The sequence below is a fragment of the Leguminivora glycinivorella genome, chromosome 19 (genome assembly GCF_023078275.1).
Source record: "Leguminivora glycinivorella isolate SPB_JAAS2020 chromosome 19, LegGlyc_1.1, whole genome shotgun sequence".
NCBI classification, from domain to species: Eukaryota; Metazoa; Arthropoda; class Insecta; order Lepidoptera; family Tortricidae; genus Leguminivora; species Leguminivora glycinivorella.
Window position 1 is genome coordinate 15,676,098 of NC_062989.1, and position 22,821 is coordinate 15,698,918.

General features: G+C 43.2%; 2 protein-coding genes across 2 annotated transcripts in view; both read right to left on the reverse strand.

Annotated features, from left to right (window-relative positions):
- Window positions 1-543: 543 nt before the first annotated feature.
- LOC125236413 (mediator of RNA polymerase II transcription subunit 12-like) lies at window positions 544-19,252 on the reverse strand. Its single transcript, XM_048143206.1, is given in 17 exon segments — window positions 544-3,732; window positions 5,004-5,227; window positions 6,990-7,169; window positions 8,106-8,266; window positions 9,833-9,959; window positions 11,126-11,343; window positions 12,951-13,059; window positions 13,552-13,634; window positions 14,064-14,160; window positions 14,773-14,881; window positions 15,424-15,601; window positions 16,024-16,148; window positions 16,151-16,409; window positions 17,048-17,136; window positions 17,139-17,295; window positions 18,004-18,184; window positions 19,148-19,252. Coding segments are annotated over 16 exon segments (2,292 nt in total). The 5' UTR covers window positions 18,064-18,184; window positions 19,148-19,252; the 3' UTR covers window positions 544-3,616.
- The window catches only part of LOC125236786 (nuclear receptor corepressor 2-like), a 211,208-nt gene continuing 206,466 nt past the window's right edge, over window positions 18,080-22,821 (reverse strand). Inside the window, exons 15-18 of the mRNA XM_048143712.1 lie at window positions 20,999-21,117; window positions 20,129-20,414; window positions 19,206-19,368; window positions 18,080-18,184 (exon numbers count right to left, since the gene is read on the reverse strand). Coding sequence (XP_047999669.1) covers window positions 18,080-18,184; window positions 19,206-19,368; window positions 20,129-20,414; window positions 20,999-21,117 — 673 coding nt within the window. The remainder of the gene's footprint in view (window positions 18,185-19,205; window positions 19,369-20,128; window positions 20,415-20,998; window positions 21,118-22,821) is intronic.

Sequence of the window (22,821 nt, forward strand, 5' to 3'; positions counted from 1 at the left end):
TGGTCGCGCGATAGATGATAAAACATCGGGCCGTCCCTATCGAACTTACAAATAGTGCGATAGGGACGGCCTGCTATTTTATCATTTATCGCGCGACCATAATTGCCTGCCTGCACTATACATTGTCAGTACCGGACATGTCAACAACCGATTTCGGAACATTGTTATCGAAATACTGTGAAATCCTTCATCCTTTTTTGTTGTTAGTAATTTATCTCGTTAAGTATAATTATTTTCACTTTTTCAAATATTATTTTGGGCATATTTGCGATGAAACCGTTAGAAAATCTAAAATATTTACTTCTCGTTTACATCACTGACATTCAATGACTTTCGACGACGGGTGTCAAATATTAATCCTTGCCAGTAAAAGAAATTAGTTCAGCTGAAAATCCGCAACGTGGCGAGGGTCAAATAAAAACTTGTCAGGCTATACTTAGTTATAATGAATGTTTATGTTTCTGACGTGTAATGTATATGTGCAATATGAATAAATATGAATATGAATAATCGGATAAAGTCATATTAAAATAAAAGCCAGCGTCGATTTGCATCATATTTATTGATTGAGTCCTCCAAAACTTTGTTTTCGCTTTACTCGGACTTTACAGGATTATCTTTTCTTTCGGCTACTTAAATTACATTATTAATATTACAATTTATAAAGAAATCACAATGACAGGGCGCGCCGCGGCGCCCGGCCGGCTCAACAGAACTTTAATATAATCAGTCGTTTTTACATAATATAAAACATTTACAACGCGCCGGCCGTCGGAGGCGCCACCTCGCGTATATACAAATAAACCCGCGTATATACAACAACATACAACACAACAACACGCGACCTCTCCTAGGTCTCCATTCATCCAAGCAACTGATTTCATTCTGTCTGAAGCTAGTTCATATAAAATAAAGCGGCGATATTTACCCCTAATTTTGTTAAATATTGAAGTTTTTATACAATTACTATTGATTAAAAAAACGTTAACTCTTATTGAATTAACAGGAATTGTAAAAATGTATAAGTAATCGATTTATAAATTGCAAAAATAATAAGTATAAATTACAATAAATGGTGGCGTCCGACGGCTCGGGCCGGTTTAAGCTGAAGTCGCGTCCCGGCCCTCTGCGACACTTCAGCGAGTCGGTCAAGAGCTCAACCCTGGCGCGGCTACCGCTCAAGCTGACCGCCGACGACTTAACCCGCTCGCGTCGTGTTTCAAACACCAAGTTAGATCAAGCTAACTATAGCTTAAGCTAACACAAGCGAGTCTTATGTTTAAGCAGCGTTTTAGACCCAGTAATCGAACTTCGAACAATATACAACTCTCGTTCGTAATTCAAAATTTGCTCATGTAAAACTTAACGGCGGGCCCTTAGGCCTGATTCAGACAGATTCCAACCGCAAATGGCATAGGAACCGCGCGCCCGCACGCTTTACATCGGTACGCGGCTTCCATGCAAGTTGCAGTCAAAATCGGCTGTTTTTACACGAGATCCGCACATGTTTAGTTCCAAGTGGGATCACTCGGTGTCGCCGGCGGCGCTGGAGCGGGCGCAGGGGGGGGGGACAGCCGGCCGGCGGCGGCGCGGTCCGCAGTGGCCGCGGGCCGCTAGCTAACGGAAACAAATCTCTATCGCTTACCTAACTATAATTACAAATGCACAGAATGTATACATGATGACGTTACCGATACCGTGTACTAATGTAGAGGCCGGCGCCGCGCGTATGTACAGGGAGCGACTGCGGCCCGGAGCGGCGAGGAACCTGCGAGGACTGCACGCGCACGCGCACTGTGTCGCGTGTCGGCTCGCTGACGACGAGCGACGGAAGACTGGCTGCGGGGCTGGCCTCGTACACCACCGCGATTCAATATGTATCAGCTGGTTATATCGATTAGAATTCAAATTTGAAACAAAATTAAATAGCAATGATTTTGATAACCCCATCAGAAAAGGTCTCATTAGAACGTGACAATTACAACTTGCACTGACCGGGCTACCGAAATAACTACTAACTTAGTTATTCATCGTCTAAATAACGCTGCGCCTGCAGGCAATGCTTTCTGTATCTATGATGAAAATTAAGCTGTAATATTCACAAATATAAAATGTGCAGTGATGTAGGAGCGTCAGCCCCGCTGTATCTCGTGCCAACGAGTGGCAGTGACGCCGGGGCACTTTACAACACCGATTCGTACAAACATAACCAACCAAATTTCAAAGCCCCTAGCGATGGACAAAATGAAATAAATACAATATACACTATAGAAGCGTCCACAGATTCCTCGTACACTTAAAGCTTGCCACAACTCGATATATATTCCCTGCTTTAATCGCCTAACACTTTAAAATTTACACTTGTCCGTAACACTCACTTGTCACTTAACGTCCGTGACGAAGTATCTATCTTACATAAAGCCAAGCCGGTTGGCGAAGTCAAAGTTTAAAATCTTTACGTCAGGACGGCTGCTAGTTTAACGTCCAAGTCCAACTCCGTATAATTTTACTGCCGTGTCAGTCCTTAAGTTTAAATCTGAGTATTTAAGATTCTTCAGTAGGACTGGTTATTAAAAGCTCTACTGTGTGAAATCACAAAAACCACTGTTTCCAACGAGAGCTTAGTTCCGTTCAGTTGAAGTCGGTGTGAGGTTCACTCAATTACTCCAAATTATTTTTACAAGCAAACATTCATCGCTCAGTAGATATTTCGTTTGCTTCAATTTATGCTTGTCGGCAATACCATTTTTTAATAGTGATTGTTCTTCTCTGGCCTCGATGTTGACTTTAGCCGATCATGTGGCAATTTCCTAGTCTTAAGGATCTCTTCCTCGAGTTTCAGGGTAGCCAGACATCGCTTCCTCTCTAGGTCAGTATTAGTGCCTTTTATCCTTTGGTGAAGTCGTTCACCGCGACCATTGCTTCCTGGGGGTGGTTATTTGTTCTCCGAGCAGTCATTTTCTGAAGTCACCAAGGTACTCGGTCGACCTTCGGCCTGTGGTCACTCAATAGATCTTGGCCAACCATATCTCTCTTCTCCTGAGGGTATAGCGTTCTCAGCAGACGGTCGGTCAGTAGTGGGTCACTTATGTGCTCAGTAGCTGTCACCGGTGTCTTGGCCATGCCTTCACCGGTCACCTCTCAGTCCACGAGAGTATAGTGTCCTCAGTAGACGGACGGGTTGGCAGTGGCTCATATCAGGTGGCTTAGCCAGGGGCTCCACCGGTCATCTCTCTCACCCCATGAAGGTGCAGCACAAACAACAGACGGCGGCTGGCTGGTAGAGTGTGTGACGGAAGCGATGTCAGTCTACGTTCGGTTGTGACCTTCGGCCTGTGGCCGTTCAGCAGATTTGGCCAACATGGTGATCTCATCTCCCGCGGGTATAGCGTCTTCCTGCACGGTGTGTCATCCCACTCGGGTGCTATCCTCCTCAGTGTATGGTTTACGCGGTGTCAGTCGACATTCAGTTACGACCAAAAGCCGACACGGGTCGCACTGGTTGTCTCTCTCACCCCCGCTCGGACACAGTGTGGTCAGCAGATGCCGGCACTAGTGATCTCTCTCGTCCTCAGCAGACGGCGGCGGGCGTGCGGCGCGCGTGCAGCGTGCGGGGTCAGTCCTCGTCGGAGAGCGGCTCGTAGCGCGCGGACATGAGCGGCGCGGGCTCGGGCGCGACGGGCGCCGCTGTTGTCGGCGCGATGGACGTCACCAGCGCACCGGTCGGACCGCCTGGGGAAACGAAACAAACTTAATATTGATTGCTATTTCACAGGAATACCTGCTTATTTACTAATAGCCTACTTTCCTTCTAGTCAAATCGAATTCTTTTTAAGAACTGTGAAAACGAATTAGACGAATCACATACATACATATAATCATACCTGCAGATGCAGAGCACATGAACTACTAAGTTTCAGTGTCACTCTCCCGGAAATCTGAAATCGGGTCGAGTGACGTCACGGTCAACACTCAACTCAGTTACTTTTATATTTCCATCAGACTTATTAAATAATAATTTGGTTTTAAAATACCTACTGCCTATGTGCATGGTATAAAATATATTATTTTTAGTAGAGGCAAATTCCCTAAATCTTATTAGGATAATATAGAACCTATTTAGAATTCTTTTAAAGGTTGATTTCAACAAATCAATGAACAAATTGTTATTTATATCAATAAGTTAACAACAAGGATACTTCGCTGCCGATCCAGTTGATCAACTAGTTCTGTTTTAAGTTTTATCTTAACCTACCGTCACTAGTAGAAGGTGCACTGCTGGACACAGGCCTGGCCGTGGTAGCGGGCACATTCAGCGCCGAGTAAGGGTACGCATAAGTGGTAGCGGGAAAGGCGACTGCCGGTTTCCGCTCATCAGCATCACTCCGCAGGACCTGACGATCCGCTCACCTAGTTCTGTTTTAAGTATTATTTTAACTTACCGTCACTAGTGGAAGGTGCACTGCTGGACACAGGTCCCGCCGTGGTAGCGGGCACATTCAGCGCCAAGTAAGGGTACGCATAAGCGGTAGCGGGAAAGGCGAGTGCCGGTTTCCGCTCATCAGCATCACTCCGCAGGACCTGACGATCCGCTCACCTAGTTCTGTTTTAAGTTTTATTTCAACTTACCGTCACTAGTGGAAGGTGCACTGCTGGACACAGGCCCAGCCGTGGTGGCGGGCACATTGAGCGCCGAGTAAGGGTACGCATAAGCGGTGGCGGGGAAGGCGAGCGCGGGTTTCCGCTCGTCGGCATCACTCCGCATGACCTAACGATCCGCTCACCTAGTTCTGTTTTAAGTTTTATTTCAACTTACCGTCACTAGTGGAAGGTGCACTGCTGGACACAGGTCCTGCCGTGGTAGCGGGCACATTCAGCGCCAAGTAAGGGTACGCATAAGCGGTAGCGGGAAAGGCGAGTGCCGGTTTCCGCTCATCAGCATCACTCCGCAGGACCTAACGATCCGCTTACTTAGTTCTGTTTTAAGTTTTATTTTAACTTACCGTCACTAGTGGAAGGTGCACTGCTGGACACAGGCCCGGCCGTGGTGGCGGGCACATTGAGCGCCGAGTAAGGGTACGCATAAGCGGTGGCGGGGAAGGCGAGCGCGGGTTTCCGCTCGTCGGCGTCGCTGCGCATGACCTCGACGATGCGGTTGGTGACGTAGTCGAACGGCGTCAGCATCGTGGACGAGTTGCAGCCGGAGAAGCGACGAGTGCTGTTCGCTCTGAAATTAAATACACTATTTTTATTTTTATTTTTTATATATAGTCGATGACAAACAAGCACACGGTCCGCTTGAAAATGAAAATGAAAATGAAATGAAATATTTATTTTTCAAGTAGGCATATTACAATGCGCATATGAACGTCAAATAAAGCTACGCCGGCTCTAACCCTACGCCTCAGCCTCGAGAAGATTTCAGTCCCCCCTCAGTTGGGAGGGGGGTATCCACTATGGGACCGGCAAGAAACTCGGCGGGCAACTTCTTTTCAAAACATTACATCTTATAATTAACATGCATTAAATAACAACATACAATTTAACATGCAAAAGTATTCATCAAAGAATATGAACAGACTAGGTACTCTATGGAAATCAATTTCAATAAATTATATTATTGCTTAATAATACGTCGTTCTTCTTCAGAGAAAACATATCAAATTGTCATAGAAGAAAAAGATAATATGAATCTCAATATCATTAAATATGTAATTTACCTACACAACATAAAATATAAAATATTTGATGTGCTTTCTTATCTGAACTGTGTCCTCTATACATAATACAATTATTTTAATTGCTATTCGTTTTTTGTAGTTTCTGGTTCGGGCCATGCATGTTTGTCTGTCAAATAGTCCTCGACTCTGTAATAAGCCTTTAACATCAATGATTTTTTTAAGTAGATCTTAAGAGCTGGGAGGGGTAATCTCAAAGCAGTGTCAGGTAACTTATTATAAAAATGAATGCATTGCCCAACAAATGACTTCTGTACTTTACGGACACGAAACTTCTTTATGGCAAGCTTATTTTTGTTTCTGATGAAAGCTGCTTGATGGAAAGCTGTCACCGTAACCTATGGACGCCTGCAACTTAAGGAGTGTCACATGCGCGTTGCCAACCCATTAGAAACTTGTTGTTGTGTTAGTCTTGTTGTTTTGTTATTAATTTGTTTAAAAAATGTAAAACTATCATGTGAGCATGGAAGAAGCCAAAATAAAATGGATCTTTTTACGCAACTATGGGAACAAATCAAATTATTTTTTTTTAACAAATATTTTAATGTGTTTTTTTAAGTATACACACTACTATATATGTTCTGAACATTACTAAACTAAAAAGATCCAAAAATCTAAATAAGATGTCATATATTAAAGAAAAAATGACGAGCATCACCAGTGGTGAAGGCCGGATTCGAACCGGCGTCTATAGCAAACCGGGCTAACGCCATGAACCCCTAGGCCGCCTCGCCAAATGTGATAGTGATAGCGCCTTTACTGCCTTTAATGTACAAAATGAACGATAGACAACGTGCGGGTATTAGAAAAGTGCGCGCCAAGACCGTCCTCAAAATTTCATAGTTAAATTTAAAACTTGTTTTTTTTTCTGATTAAGATTCCCGGTTCTACAATATAGGTAAACGTCATGAAAGTATATCCCACTGTTAGGCAAAGGCCTCCCTCTCTTTCTTCCAAGCTTCTCGGTCTAGGCAAAGTTTGGCCAATCTTCGAAACACGTGAAGATCGTGCCGCCATCTCCTTCGCGGTCTGCCGTCACGCCGCACCATGTTTGGTGTCCATTTGGCATAAGTTAAATAAAGTGTGTGTGATGTCGTTCGACACCGCTGGGGTGTGAGTGGCCCCTTCCGCGCTGGGCGCTGTGAGGGCTGTATCTGGTCGCGCCCCATCCTTGTGGGGCGGTGTTACGTCGACGTTTTGGGGACGAGTTAGATAAAGGCATGGCACGGGTTAGTGTATGATGGAGCGTACCTGTTGGGGTGGTGGTTGTCGGGCGGGCTGACGGGCTCGAGGTAGGGCGCGTGCTTGGGCGCGTCGCGCTTGCGCCACTCGTCCCGCTCCCGCTCGCGCTCGCCGCCGTACTCCGCCGTCGGCACCCCCGCCCCCGCGCCCGCGCCCGCGCCCGCGCTCGCGCCCACGTTGTATCTGCTGCTGTAAAAACAACACAATTACAACTGGGGAACAATAGTTATTTGTTTTACAAGGGGGCAAAGTAGTTGTTTAAACGCACGTGCCAATATTGATACCCGAGAAAGCGAAAGATTCCATGTTGAATTGGTTCAAAAAGTGGAATCTTGAGCGTTGCACAAGGCACGTAGGTTAAACAAACTTTGCCACCGAGTGAAACACAAAAACACTGTAAAACACAAATCCATCAATGTATTATGATTCAAATTCATCATTTATAGGTAGACATATTAAAGTTAAAATTTATATGAAATTACTTTGCACTCTTGAGGATAAAATTCAATTTTGCTATCAGTTTTCGAATAGCAAAGTAAGCCTTTAACCAGTTGGTGTAGTGAATCATTTTATTTAATATTTTTTTTATTTGTTCTTTTTCAAGTAGTCACACTAAATAAACCAGTGGGCCTTTTCGTTTTTCGTGTATGATATCTACCTATTTCAATTTATAACGACACAATTATTATGTGACTTTTTTTCGTCGAAAGGGAACTCTATAAGACATGCAAAACATTCATGTGTGCACATTCAGATTTTTTAATTACTTTTTTTTATCTTTAATACAACCAGTAGCCAAAAAACGAGCTAAGTGGCATAAATCAGTAATCAAACTAATGTAAATTATAGACTGTGACATATCAATCGAGAGTCGCAATGAAAACTGCCTCAGAAGAAGCATGTTTACATTGACCATTTGCCTCACGACCGTATTTCGTCACTACTTTGAAAAAATCTCGTATCTCATGCTTCTCCTCAAAGTTAAAATGCAGTAAGTCTATATGCATGCCATACATACTTACTACAATTTTCGACGAAGATACAAGTTTTTTTAAAAGTAGTGACGATTTGTTCCGTGTGGAGCCTATTTTCGTATCTAAACGAAAAGTATCTAAAAAAACTTACTTCTGATGATGGGGCGGTTGCGTAGGACTGCAGAAGTCCCTCGTGATGATATTAGAAGCCAGGTCCCCTAGTTTGATGCTGGCGGTGTGCGCCGGTGGCTCTTCTCGCGGAGGAGACTGTCGGTCATCGCGTAGCGTCGGTGAGCACTCGCGAATTATCGTCTGAAAATAAGTTACATAGTTAGGCCTCTTGTCCACGACACGGTTTGTAGCCGTGAAAATCTACGGTTAATTCGCCGCATGTAGGCACGGTCGTCAGTGTTGTATGGATCACTATGAAAGCTTGTAGACGCGCACGGTCGCGCCACGGTACGGCGCCGCGGCCGTGTGCGCCGTGACTGCCCCTCGGCTCGCCGCGCCTACGCACGGCGTGATTTTCATCAGTGTTGTATGGCAGTCTATGGGAGTGTGTCGACGGCGCCGGACGTACGCACGGATTCGTGACTGTTTACATACGCTGATTCTCGATTTTGTTATAAAATGAGCATAAATCAAGTATTCGACGACAACAACGTACAAGGCCAAATCTGCGATTTTTCTTTGTAGCAGATAGCACCTTTACGTTGGTGGGTAAGGTGCAATTTTCTGAAAAAAATAATTGCAGGTTGCACCCTACACGTTGTTGTCGTCGAATTATTAATTACATTTATTCAAGAAAGGCCTATAATATGGGATAAGACCACCGATGATTATAAAATAAGCGGCTTAAACCGTCTTTCCCTTTTTAACCCCCGACGCAAAAAGGACGGGGTGCTACAAGTTTAACGTGTCTGTCTGTCTGTGTGTGTCTGTCGGTGGCATCGTATTATAGCTCCCGAACGGATGGACCGATTTAGATTTAGTTTTTTGTTTTGTTTGAAAGCTGAATTAGTAGGGAGTGGTCTTGACTATGTTTCTGAAAATCGGTCCACTAATGTTGGGGTTTTTTTCAAAATTTTGATTTTGTGATTATTCTTTCCGTTTCCTATTACGTAATAAGCAACGATAATCTTTTTTTCGTAAGAAAATTCATTGAAGCAGCACGTCTTACACAGTCCGGAATAAAAACGCTATTAGCCCGTACTTGGCCAATGTCTCGCCCGGTGGCTTTGCCGTGTCATGTACAAGCTCGCACGTTTTTTCAACCGTACGACTAATACGCCGTACGGTTGAATAACCGTGTCGTGTACAAGTGGCCTTACAAAATGACTAAGAGAATTTATACAAGTATTATAAAACCAGGTGACAAAAGCCATAGATGTTTTAGGAATCCTCATTATTAAACATTTTTTGAATATGTTCAGGGATTTGGATAGCTAAAATATTTTATTTTGAATTTACTTTTGTATTTATGAAGGAAGTAACAAATAGGTGGTGGTATATTATTCCAACATTTAGTTGCGTGGTACTGAAAACTCTCCTTGAAAGCGACAGACCGATGTTGAGGCTCCTGTAATACTACCGCTCTAGCGATATATAATACTAGCTTTTGCCCGAGGCTTCGCTCGCGTTAAATTCGCGAAAATTGCGGAATGCTCCATACAAACGTACACCCCCCCATTTCAGGCAAGGGGGGGGTTAGAAAGCGACAAAAGTAGCCTATGTCACTCTCCATCCCTTTAACTATCTCCACTTAAAAAATCACGTCAAATCGTCGCTCCGTTTTGCCATGAAAGACGGACAAAAAACAGACTCACACACGTTCCCATTTATAATATTAGTATGGACGAGTTTAGTATTAGTACTCACGGGAGGGAAGCGCTGGTCGGTGGCGGACTGGCTGATCTGGTGCGTGATGATGGCGTCGATGAGCGACGCGGCTGTCAGCGTGCCCTCCGTGCGCGCCGCGGCCGCGGGCGGCGCAGGCGCAGGCCGCCTGAACAATAACGATACGTGAATGCACAACTTCTTCAAAATTATACACGATCAAATCTTGTACAAACTATACGAACTGTATGACACCCTCCTTTTTTGTTACCGAAAATGTATAGAAATCTAGTAACAAAAAAAGAAGTTTTCATACAAACTAACTGGGACATTTTGGGAAACCTTAGTGGATCTTGTTCAGCATCTTGGACTCTATCAGCCTACCAATATTTATCAAAATCGGAGACGTGATCCAAATGTACAAACTTTTCGGGAATTACTCTTGTACAGGATTCCATCGTGTCTCGTATCTACATTTTCTTGGAAAGCCTACATTTGTACATTAACAATTATATTAAATAGTAGTAGTTTTCATCAAATATTTGTGAATGGCTAAGGCGCTTACCATTATCTAGACACGCTTTTCTTATCAAGGTGTTAAGTATGTATTTAGATATTTTAAACACTGGGCAGCTCCGATATATAGAACGGTGATAGATGGTAGAACTAGGGTATAAACCAACCTATGTTATTTGAATTTCTCTCGCTTGCGCTCGGACAGATATATTTCAAGGTATTTTATTTAATATAAAAGAAATAAATAAGTAATTTATTTCTGCGAAGTATATTTTTCATTTAAAAAATCAACAATAAAATTTTCCCCTTTAATATCAGTAAATAAAAATAAATAAATAAATATTATACACTCTCACACAGATCGACTGAGTCCTACAGCTCAAGAAGGCTTGTGTTGTGGGTACTCAGACAACAATATATATAATATACAAATACTTATATACATAGAAAACATCCATGACAGGAACAAATATCTGTGCTCATCACACAAATAAATGCCCTTACCGGGATTCGAACCCGGGACCGCGGCGTAGCAGGCAGGGTAAAATCGCCGTCAATAGAAATTGTCAACTATGTAACTAAATCATTCTAGTATCAATATTCTAGCACAATTTCATTATTTTAAAGGCTGAGGATCATAATGTGACATGAATTGATTAAATAATTTATAACACATGGATTTAGCCAGTATGGAAATTAAAGACATTTTGACTACAAGGTGTGTTTACATTGTTCACAAATTCTATTGACGGCGACTTTAACTACGCATTAGGCCAAGCCGGTCGTCAAAATTAGTCAGTGATGAATAAAACAACTTACGTCTCCTTCCAAGTCTCGAGGTGAGGCGAGGCGGGGTGGCGGTGCATCGGCGGTTGTTGCTTGTAGGGCTGCAGCAACCGTCTCTCGCCGTCCGAGTTGGAGCTGGCCGGCTGTTGCTGAGGCTGCTGCTGTTGCTGGGCTTGCTGCGCCTGCTGCTGTTGGTGTTGTTGTTGCGCCTGTTGTTGTTGCTGTTGCTGCTGCGCCTGTTGTTGTTGTTGCTGTATAAAATACTTCATTATCAGAATTAGAGGTTCTTAAGGAAAGCTGTTACATTAAATTAAAACAGTAAGGAATAATTCCAGAGATTTGAATGCGCTAATACTACTCATAACTATACAAAACGGTACAAAAAAAAACAATAAACGAATTTATTTTTAGGGTAAATAGGTAAGTCAAAAAAATTAACACACAATAGGTGAGTGTGTTCAGTAAAACGTCCCACTTTGTCGGTTACTTGATTTACTTGTATCTCTTTATATTAATAAACTGACAAAGCTGCTTTACAGCAATCGACAACGTGGGACGTTTTCCCGTGCACACTCACATGGGTTTACTGGTGAAACCCAATAAATCAATAAATCGAGATAATTTGTCCTTGAAATAACAACATTGTAGAAATTGTACATAGCTCGAATTTCAAAAACCAGTTTGCTCAACTTATCGGGTTTCACCAGTAAACCCTCGATATATGCCATAGTCTAGCCAAAGGTCCTACTTTGTCCCTTAGCCTTACCATAAGCAAAAGCATATGTAACTCCGTATAGACGGATAAAGTCTAAGAAAAAAAACGTACCTCAAAGCCCTAGAGAAAAAGGTACGGTGGCCTAGATGGCGTTACACCTATGGGGAATGGCGTTACGCTCAGATGGCGCTAATATTTGACATTTTAACACATATCAAGCTAACAATATGGGCCAAATTCTCAAAACCTCAGAGGAAAAAATTCTATAGAGAGGACAAGCCGCGCGCGGCCTGGTCGCAGATGTAGGCCCATTGGGCCTACACCGCCGCCAGTTCGCCGTCCGCTGTCATCGAGTGTACACGCGCGCTGTTCACCGACGAAAAACGAGTTTTATCCAAAATGCCGAAGTGTGCAATAATAACTTGCAAACATCGCAGTGACCTGAATAATTTCCAAGCCGATAGGATAACATTTCATAGGTAAATACTATTTATTTCCTTTTATTTCACATAAAACACGAATTCAACGTAATACTCCGAGTTGTACCATGTAACCTTACGTTTGCTTGTGCTTTAAAACGTTAATTATACATTGCGGCTACACAAGGAACATATTGTAAACAGTGTAGTGTTTTGCGCCGCAATGAACGGTGTACAAAACGATTCACTCAGTGAGACATTTTTCTCGGAAACGAGGCGAGGCGTTCCCGCTATTTATCGTTGTGTGCGTGCGCGATCGCGCTCGCTTATCGTTCGCATGTACACAACCATTGAAATGATGCGCGTGTATTGTGCAATAGGAGCGTCCAGCTACAAGTGTGTGTGGATTAGGTGTGTGCGTGCATTATCTTTACAATTACTGGTGCTTTGTGTGGGTTGCGCAGACCTTGCGACAGGCGTATTCTATACAAATCGCCCGGCATGACCTATCTCCCGAAATCTGTGGTCAAAACTGAGGTTCAAAAGTTTTAAGCTTGTGTCAAGAGATGGCAGTCTATGCACTGTGATTACAGATTTTAATTTCACAGTAACTCTATAATACTCGATCCTCTTTGCCATAAGGCTCTCTCATGACAAGGGACGAAGTGGGACTTCTTGCTTGAAACAACGCTTATAAAGAAAGTGGTCATGTGGCAGGACTAACCTGTTGTATCATGTTTTGCCTCTCGCTCATCATCTGTTGCTGTTGCTGGTGTTGCTGCTCTATCGCCATGTGTCTCTCTCGCTCGTGCATCGCTGCTATCGCGCGTTCCCTGAAAGACAAAACGTTTTTAATAATGACATAAATTAAAGCTATAGTCTCGTGCAAAACATAAACATTAAAATACGAAGTCCATCAAAATGCAAAAAGACCACAAAATTCGAAAGCTTTGCAACAGGCGCAGTTTTTTAAATCCTCACCAAAGAATTGGTATAGATTTTGGATGCATGAATGCATTTACGCATGCCATCCGGTCCGGGGGACCAGGGGCGATGACGGACTAACCAGAATAGGACTACCGTCTAAAACCACCAACTAATTTCGTCTCCGCCTTGGGTGGAGTGTCGCAGGGTCACTATAAGCATTCCACCACGTACACGGAAGAGTTAACCGTACCAAATTACTCAGGCTATGTCTAATATGATGTCAGGAATCTTATAACGTGTTTTAAATTTCGGCGCGCGTATGTTTTGCCCTGATATGGGCATATGATATCTTTACTTACAAATTTTATGGAGATATAAAAATTTCCTGGGACATTTACCTTTCTCTGCTCTGTAAGGCCAGCTGTCTGTCTCTCTCAAGTAGTTGCGCTTGCATTCCTCTCCTCTCGCGGTCCATAACCGACTGTGAACAGAAAACAGCGTTAGATATGCCTATGTTGTGTAGTGACTGTAGTGTGCCTATGTCGAAACTAAGGGCCTTATGACTCCTATGTATTGGAAAACGTCGTATGATACACGTGCGTAGAGATAATTCATAATTCGTGTAGATTTAAAATTTATCGCCACTCGTTTCGAATTTCCTCTTTTCTACTATTTTTAAATAAAAGAGGCGAAATATAGAAACCAGCACATGATGGGCGCGAGAGCATGTCGCCGCGAGATAGATGATACGTCTTCTTCTAACTGTAATAATGACATAAGGACGGGTACTCTATCTCGCGGCGACATATTCTCGCGCTAATCATTTGCTGACCCCGCTAAGCCCGTTCGTGTTGCAATTTGCCTTTGCCTATTGAAGTAGTTGTGTAGAGTAGTTTAGTTTCGTGGTTACCTGGTACTGCATGTGCTGCGGATGGTGGGGATGCTGCGGGTGGTGGTACTTGTGCACGATGCCCATGTCGCGCTCGCGTTGCATCTTCTCGTGTAGCCTGCAACAGATCATTGTTTTACTACCTCAATATTCAAGTAAGTTAACCCCCCCTAGTATGCTTAGACACGCATTCGTGCGTGGAAATTTTAATATTTTGCTTTAAATGTCAAGGTCACTGTTAGGCCGCATACGAGGGGTTTACCACCAATAAATGAAAAAAAAAATATTTTTCAAGTAGGCATATTACAATGCGCATATGAACGTCAAATAAAGCTACGCTGGCTCTAACCCTACGCCTCAGCCTCGAGGAGATTTCAGTCCCCCCTCAATTAGGGTATCCACTATGGGACCGGCAAGAAACTCGGCGGGCCACTTCTTTTCAAAACATTACATCTTATGATTAACATGCATTAAATAACAAGATAAAATTTAACATGCAAAAGTATTCATCAAAAACATATTAACAGACTAGATAGGTACTCTGTGGAAATTAATTTCAATCGTTCAGACTGTATTTGACAATTTGACAGAATTCACATTTGACTAATTTCCGAAATTCTTCTGCCCTTTAAGGACAAATAAAATCACTATTATATCTTTGAGACAATGTAGGTACAAGATCTAATATTAAACTCTGCTGTGTGTGACCGCGGGGTAAGATGAAACTAACCTCAAGTCGTGTTTGGCGTCCTGTTTGGCGTCGGGCGCCTGGCCGCGCGGCACGGGCAGCGCCGAGGCGGACACGGCGGCGTCGACCAGCGACGTGAACGCTTCATGACCTACAACAAAACATTCAAATAACTATCATAGATAGCTAGTAAAATTATATACAATTCCAATACATATAACTTTGATAACTGGCGTTTTTGAAGCTTGAACATCTATAATCACTTTGTATTCTGATACTACTGATACACTCCATCTTGGTTCTTAGAGAAAATGAACTGTCAAAACTCAAAATCTCTCATGTCGTATGTGAATCTTGTGGGACGCATAGAATGTATTCGAAAAAGCTATCATTATCAGATTAAAAACGAGATATTTAGTAATCTGACAGACAGACGGAGTCGCACCGGTTTTGGTGGCAAAAGTATCCTTGAGATTCTTTTACAAGTTTAGTGGCGGCACATAACTTTAGCGCTGACACTGCTGACAGTTATTGCGCAGAAGTTAAAAACGGGTCTCTCAGGGGATTACAATGGGCGAAGGGTACGCGTCCCCATGCGCAGCTATCCCCTCCACATTTCACTCAGCGCTAAACTTATGTGCCCTTGTACCGTTATGTAAAAATGGGATGTATAATAATCTTATATCAACTCACCGGGTGGAGGCGGCGGGTGGACGTGGTACGAATGTCTTATGACTGAAGGCTGGGAGTAAGGTGATGCTGGTCTCTCGCGTTCTCTTCTCGCCCCGCCTGGCATTTGTTTCGATGTGATGAAGTCTGCCATGATGATTTGCCGTTGGTCCATGCCGGAATAACGGCCGAAGGCTGCGTTCTATACAAAAAAAGAATGTCATATTTTATAAGATTGAAACAGCCGAATTTTTTCCAAATAAAAAATTGAGAGATACTTAATTTAGATTCGATTGACACATTCAGATTCAAACGGACATTAAGAAGTAAAATTATGGGTAATGCTAAGCTAAAGAGTTTATGACCGTTTCGGAAATGATTCCCAGCCGGTTTGACCTCTAAACATGTCTTAAAATCTTAAAATCAACCCTAATTTCCCTAGACAACATTTGTGAAATTAATTTCACACCTTAGTGGACACTAAATGCCTATAGGCGATTAGGAGTAATGTCCAGCAAGGTGTTGTATTCGTTTTATTAGGATTAGTTTTTCGTAAAAGTTTTCTAAAGTGGAACCATTTTTAATAAATGTGCTAAAAGTAGCAACAAGAAAAACATTACTAACCGGCGAGAATGACTGCGGACTCTGCGGTCGCTGGGCATTCTGCGCGCCCGGATAATACGCCCCACCCGGGCTCTTCCGCTTGTTGTACATCTCGTGGAACCGCTGCTTGTCCGGCAGGTGGTGCCGTGTGTGCCGTGCACCGGCGTCCCGGCTGTTATAGACCCGGGTTTGGTGTCCGGCGGGGTCCGTCGAGGCTCGTATCGGGACTCTAGTGGTGTTCCTAATGTTATGGAGCCCTTGGGGTTGGGGGCGGGCTTGAGCGCGGGGCGCGGGGCGGCGGCCACGGGCTTCGGTTTGGAGTTGTAGAGGGTGGGCGACTCGCGCTCGAGAGGACGGTACTGTTGTTGGAAGTCCGAGTTGCGGTATTGCGTTTGCGATATTGAGACCTGTGGAGACAGGAACATGTTTTAACAGACTATTGCACTATTGTGGATGTCTAGCGTGTCAGTAAGAGTTGTCAGATCTCCAGTATTTTTAACCCCCGACGCAAAAACGACAGGGTGTATAAGTTTGACGTGCCTGTCTGTCTGTGTTTGTGTCTGTCTGTGGCATCGTAGCTCCCGAACGGATGAGCCGATTTCGATTTCATTTTTTTTTTATTTGAAAGCTGAGTTAGTTGCGAGTGTTCTTAGCCATGTTTCATAAAAATCGGTCCACTATGTTGCGGTCGGGGGTTTTTTCAAAATTTTAATTTTGTGGTTAGGTTATTTATACTAACTGTTTTCACCGACTCTGATAAACACTAAAATCTAACCACAGCTTAGGTTGTACCCTAGATCCCTTGGTGCTATATGAAGCAGAAGCACAACCACCTCCTCTTTGGAGGCAACAAACTGTAAGGGGAGGTGAGTAAATACTAACCGTCTTCCCAGGCTGTGAAACGCGTGATCATGTCTCGGTTTCTTGACACTTAGATCCAGCAAAGGCTCCGGTCTTTCCCTCTGGTCCCTAGGTTCTATGTGTAATACTACCACCCCCTCTTACTGTCGGGTTGGAGGGGGGTGAGGAAATATCTATTACTAACCGTCTTTCCAGGTTGAGGAAACGCGTGATCGTGTCTCGGTTTCTTGACACTCAGATCCAGTAAAGGTTCAGGTCTTTCCCTCTGGTCCTCGGCTCTATGTGTAGCACCACCACCCCCTCTTTGTTGTCGGGCTGGAGGGGGGTGATGGTGGCGGGGCGGTTGGGCGAGCGCGGGGGGGCGCTGACGTGGCCGCTGTTCACCACGCTGAGGGTGGCTAGTGATTCTCGTGGCGCGTGGGAGGTCGTCACCTGCGGATACATTGTAGAGTTAGAGCCCATTTAGACGGTACGAGAACTCGCATACGAGTTTTATTACATTGCGGTATTGACGGCTGTGTAAAATGTGTGATGTAACTGGCCCTTAAACAGCCCGCAATGTAACTAAAATCGCATGCGAGTTTGCACGCCGTCTAAATCAGGCTTTAGTATAAGGCCTGAAGACATTTTGACATTCTTTAAACCCAGTGGAACTTGCTCAGCATCATGGACTCTATCAGCCTACCAATTTTTATCAAAATGGGAGACGTGATCCAAATGTAGGTACAAACTTTTCAGGAATTACTCATATGTAGTGCACATCGAATAACATTATTTATAGTGTAACATTAATAAAAACTGTGACTGCAAAATATCCAAATGTAGGTACAAACTTTTCGAGAATTACTCATATATAGTTTTTTTTGGAATAAAAACTGTGACTGCAAAATTTTAATTTATTTAGAAATCGTAACATATATATACAAACAGCCTTTTACAAGTACGGTTTACAAAAATATATATAAATCTAGGCCTAGAGTTTCCTACATTACTAGATGGTTAAATTTAAGTAAAAATAGTTAACAAAATCCGCGTTGATATTAAGCTGTACCGCACGCACCTGTAAGGTGAGGGCTGAGGGCCCTCGGGTCAAAGGGTAAAAGACTAGAGACAAATTATAGTTGTTTCTTTTTGACTGACCTTGGGTTTAACACTAGGCGGGACAGGCTGGTTGTTCTTCAGCAGGCTGATCTCTATCATATTCAGCACGACGTCTCTAACGGTGAGCGGCGGCGCGCCCGGCCCGTTCCGTAGTAAAGCGGGCGCCGCCGACGCGGGCGCGCGGGCGCCACCGCGGGGCCACCGCGGGGGGAGGGACCTGCTGAGAGGTAGAACAGATGGTTAGTTTATGTTGTCATTAAGCTGGGCAAACGTCTATCGAAAAGTAACAGATTTAGGGAATTTAGATGAGTTTATGGTAGCGTGTTTCAATCACATTCGTTATTCGATAGGTTAGGCAAAGAATTGACGACTTCGTCTTAGGCTGAGTGCACGCTCATGTTGGCCGTGTGGGGCCTGTGTCTCCGGTACCAAGGACACGACTGAGGACACTAATGGGGACACTAATGGGGACACTAGTGTGGACAATAGTGAGGACAATAGTGAGGACACTACTGAGGACACTATTGTCCCAGATTTGTAAGTTCACATTTTTGACACATTTGTTTTGAAGTATGTTGCGATGTGGCTAAGACGTATCGTTTGCCAAATCTAACGATTAATTTCGAATTGGTTGAATCGATTAGGCCCTATGTACAAGGAGGTGCTTAAACAAATATACGATTTCTATCAACTTTTACTGAAATGTCATTTGAATCGAAATGACAGACTACGCCACAGCACTAGTTTAAAAAAAAAAAAAAAAAAACATTCGGTCGAATTGAGAACCTCCTCCTTTTTTGAAGTCGGTTAAAAATAAAAATAAATGATAAATGACATAATAAGTAAATCCGGCGTGATAAATTAATATCGTAAAATACTCACTAAAGAAGATCCGCAAAAATGTAACATATGTTAGACTATGTTTAAAGTAAGCGAAATATTGTTTTGAAGTTTACGTTTTGTGATGCTGTCATGTATCAAAAAGAGGTTTTACAAATATTATGCGGACACAGGATTTTATTTAAAATTTCATTAGGTTGCGCGAGTTTACGTTTTGTGGATGCTGTCATGCATCAAAAAGAGGTTCTTACAAATCTGGGACAATAGTGCGGACACTACTGAGGACACTAGTGCAGACACGGACACTACTGCGGACACTAGTGGACACACTGCGGACACCAACCTTGGCTTGCGGCGCGTCGTTCTCCTCGTCCGCGGTCTCGGTGGCGCTGGAGTCGTACTCGTCGCGGCGCGGGCGCGCGGGCGCGGGCTCGGGCGGCGGCGAAGGCGCGTGTCCGTGGGACACTACTGAGGACACTGCAGACACGGGCGGCGGCGGCGGTCTCGGTGGCGCTGGAGTCTACTTCAGCGCTCGCCGTGTCCGTGTCTCCGGAACTCAGGACGCTGTTGGATAGACACAGGGTTCAATTTGAGAATCATAATCATACGATCAGGGCGAGATGACGTTTTAATCTTGGATTAATTGGACGTAGTTACGCAGAAACGTTCCATTCCACATGAAATTGTCATTAAGTTTTAGACCTTGTATGAAAAACAAAAGTCTTTCATTTCAATGACAATTTCAGATGGATTGGAACGTTTCTGCGTAACTACGTCCAATTATGTTATTATACGCTCTAAACTTCAGAGCACCAGTCGTTGTGGTCGTAAGGAGGCAACAACATAACGTACGGAACAACAAATAACGATATGAAAAAAGGAGCTCTAGAACGGAACAAAAGCGGCTTAACGAAAGCAAAACGTTGTAAGGAGTTGTGAATACATTTACTAGATTATTAATTGTAATGTTTGCTCACAACTCTAAGAAATTATGATGAATGAAGTTATGCACGTTATAAAATACATGTTACTTTATGGTGTATAAATATTGAAATCGATGAACACTCTTGACACTAATACGATGAAAGTCTGCCCATTATGTCCGTAAAGCGTAACTAGTTATCACTACAAATTTGACACATAAAACAGTAGCAAACATACCTATCATCATTATCGCTACCCTTCGAACTTCTTCCCTTCCGATACGTGAAGTAAAACGCCTAGAAGCTAGCAGGGGCCTTGCCACTGTCGTCATTTTCTCCCAAGATATCCCATACTCTCACAGCCTAACCACCACACATGTGTAAATAACACAGAAACTTACCTATCATCAGTATCGCTGCCCTTCGGCGGCGGTCTCTCCGCCACCAGTGCATCTAGTTGCAACTTTTTCCGATACGTGAAGTAAAACGCCTTGAAGCTAGCAGGGGTCTTCCCGCTGCCGGCAGCCATTTTCTCCCAGGAAGTCCCATGTTCTCTGAGTAGTGTCCTGAATCTGGAGGCTTCTTCTTCGGTCGGGTCGGGGGTTGGGTGCTCGCCGACTGTTTCTAGCCAGCGGGTGATCTTCTTGAAGCAGCTGAGACAGCATTTGCTGAGGTCGCTTGGGATGTCTGTGGGAGAATTGTAATGTGAGAAAGGAAGGTACTGTCAAGTACCTATTTGGGCTGTAGGTACTCTGTTAAATGAGGAATTCGAGAAATGAGGTATTTTGTACCTCTTTGTCTTTAAATATAAGGTAAGGTGCAATTTGTCATTTGATTAGATTAGATAAATAAATTCTGAAGTCAGGTACAAGTATTCAGGTAAGTCAATTAAAAAAGAGGGGTAAGGAATTTTCAAGATCTTAAAAAAGATAGTAGGCTGATTTGAAGGCTCTGAGATGTCGAGCTAACAAAAACCAAAATATCCTCGAAAGTCTGTCAAATGACCTACAAGAAAGATGAAGAATAAATAATGTCAGGGAAGAATGGAAGATCAGTGCTAGCATCACGCTGAATTGGGAACTATTCTGTGACCTTTATTATCAGTTGTGTAAAATGTGTAATATTACATGTCCAGGCAGGCAATCGTGGTCGCGCGATAAACGATAAAACATCTGGCCGTCCCTATCGCACTATTTGCGACACATAAGTGCGATAGGGCATTTATCGCTCGACCACGATTGCCTGGCTGTCGTAGATAAAAAGGAACTTACTCCACTCGTCCAGAAGAGGTTTCTTGACTTCGGGCGAGAGGTCGTGCCACTTGGGCGGCAGGTGCCTTAGGCGCTTCGCGCGCACCTTCGGCCCGTGACACGACGGACACCAAGTGTACCTGCAACAAATACCACTTTTAGATACATCATCTGCATCATTCCCATCATCTAGGGTGTGATCTCCTTGTCAGTTTTCTCCATTCCGGGCGATTTTGGGGATAACTGAGTTCATATCGCTTTTAGATACCGCTGGGGCGATGAAACTCGTGAAACCCTCAGAGATTTGATCGTCTTTGGAATATAGCGATGTAAACCAAAATTGTGTAGCTTAACTTCAAACCTGGGTAAATCCATTCTACTTTAAGGTTGAATATAAAAAATATATAATATGATCTGAAAGATAATCAACCTTATAACAGAATGGATTTACCCAGTTTTGAAGTTAAGCGACACAATTAAGAGTTGCAAAAAGAAAATGTATTTGGACATCAGGTTTGCTCTTGGACATATGCTCGCATCCTACCGACTGCGCCACATAAGATATGTGGTTGTGCACGACTAAATATTGCAAGAAACACTATTAAACTAAGCTTTTGTATACTCGTATCAAAACATTGTTATTTATGCATATCGTCACTACTTTTTAAAAAACTTGTATCTTCGTCTGTCAATGAAAAGAAAATTGTAGTAAGTATGTATGGAATGCATATAGACTTACTGCGTTTTAACTTTGAGGAGCTGCGTGAGATAAAATTCGCGAATGTGGGTGCAGTGAGAATAATAAATTTAGAAAGCATGACAACTATTGACAAGTATAGCAATATTATTTACATACAATCAATATAATACATAAATAATACATTCATATCATTACACGTATACTTATACACAAATATAAATATAAATATACATACAAATAATATATTATAAACATTATGCATATGGGCGAAGGAGAACTAATTAACTTGTGCCGCACTCAGCAGATGCTGGTGCAGCATGCGTTTGAAAATTAACTTACTTGGGGCCTGTCTTATAGTCAGGGGAAGTGCATTCCAGAGTCGAATAGCTTGTGCAGTGAAAGAATTTGAGAGGAAACCACTGTGGTGAGGAAGTACTGCAAGAACAAGGGATCGGGAGGAACGTAGTTCACAGCCCGGACGGGGGTCATGAAGTTAAATTTGGACTTAAGATAATTGGGAGCGGAAGGATCAAATAAAATAGAAAAAGGCTGCACAGAACTCTAAGAGATCTGCGCTGACGTACAGGAAGCCATTTAAGTCTGTGGCGATAAAGCGAGACATGGTCAAATTTGCGCAAATTGAAAATGAAACGAATGCCATTATTGAGTGTACGCTCGAGCCTATTTAGAGAATCCTGGGTAACATTGGTAGTGCACACATCAGCATAATCGATCAATGGCAAAATCAAGGCTTGCACCAATAATTTCTTGGTACTCACCGGCAAGAAGTGCTTAAATCTATATAAAAAACGTAGTGTTGCAGTGACTTTACGCGTGACTTCTGTGAGGTGGCCATCCCATGAAAGATTTTTGTCAATTATAAGACCGAGGTCCTTTACTTGATTAGAGACTGGGATCACCGAGCCGTCAAACATGATCGATGCGACTGGAACAGCTTCCAACTTAAAAAGTTGACGCGAGCTCCCCACAATGATGGCCTGGCACTTTGAAGGGTTAACAGATATACCAAAATTACGCGACCAGTCAGCGATATGAGCCAGGTCATCATTGAGGACAGAAATAGTTGCATTTAACTGAGATACTTCAGCTTGGGCGTACAGTTGCAGATCGTCGGCGTACAAAT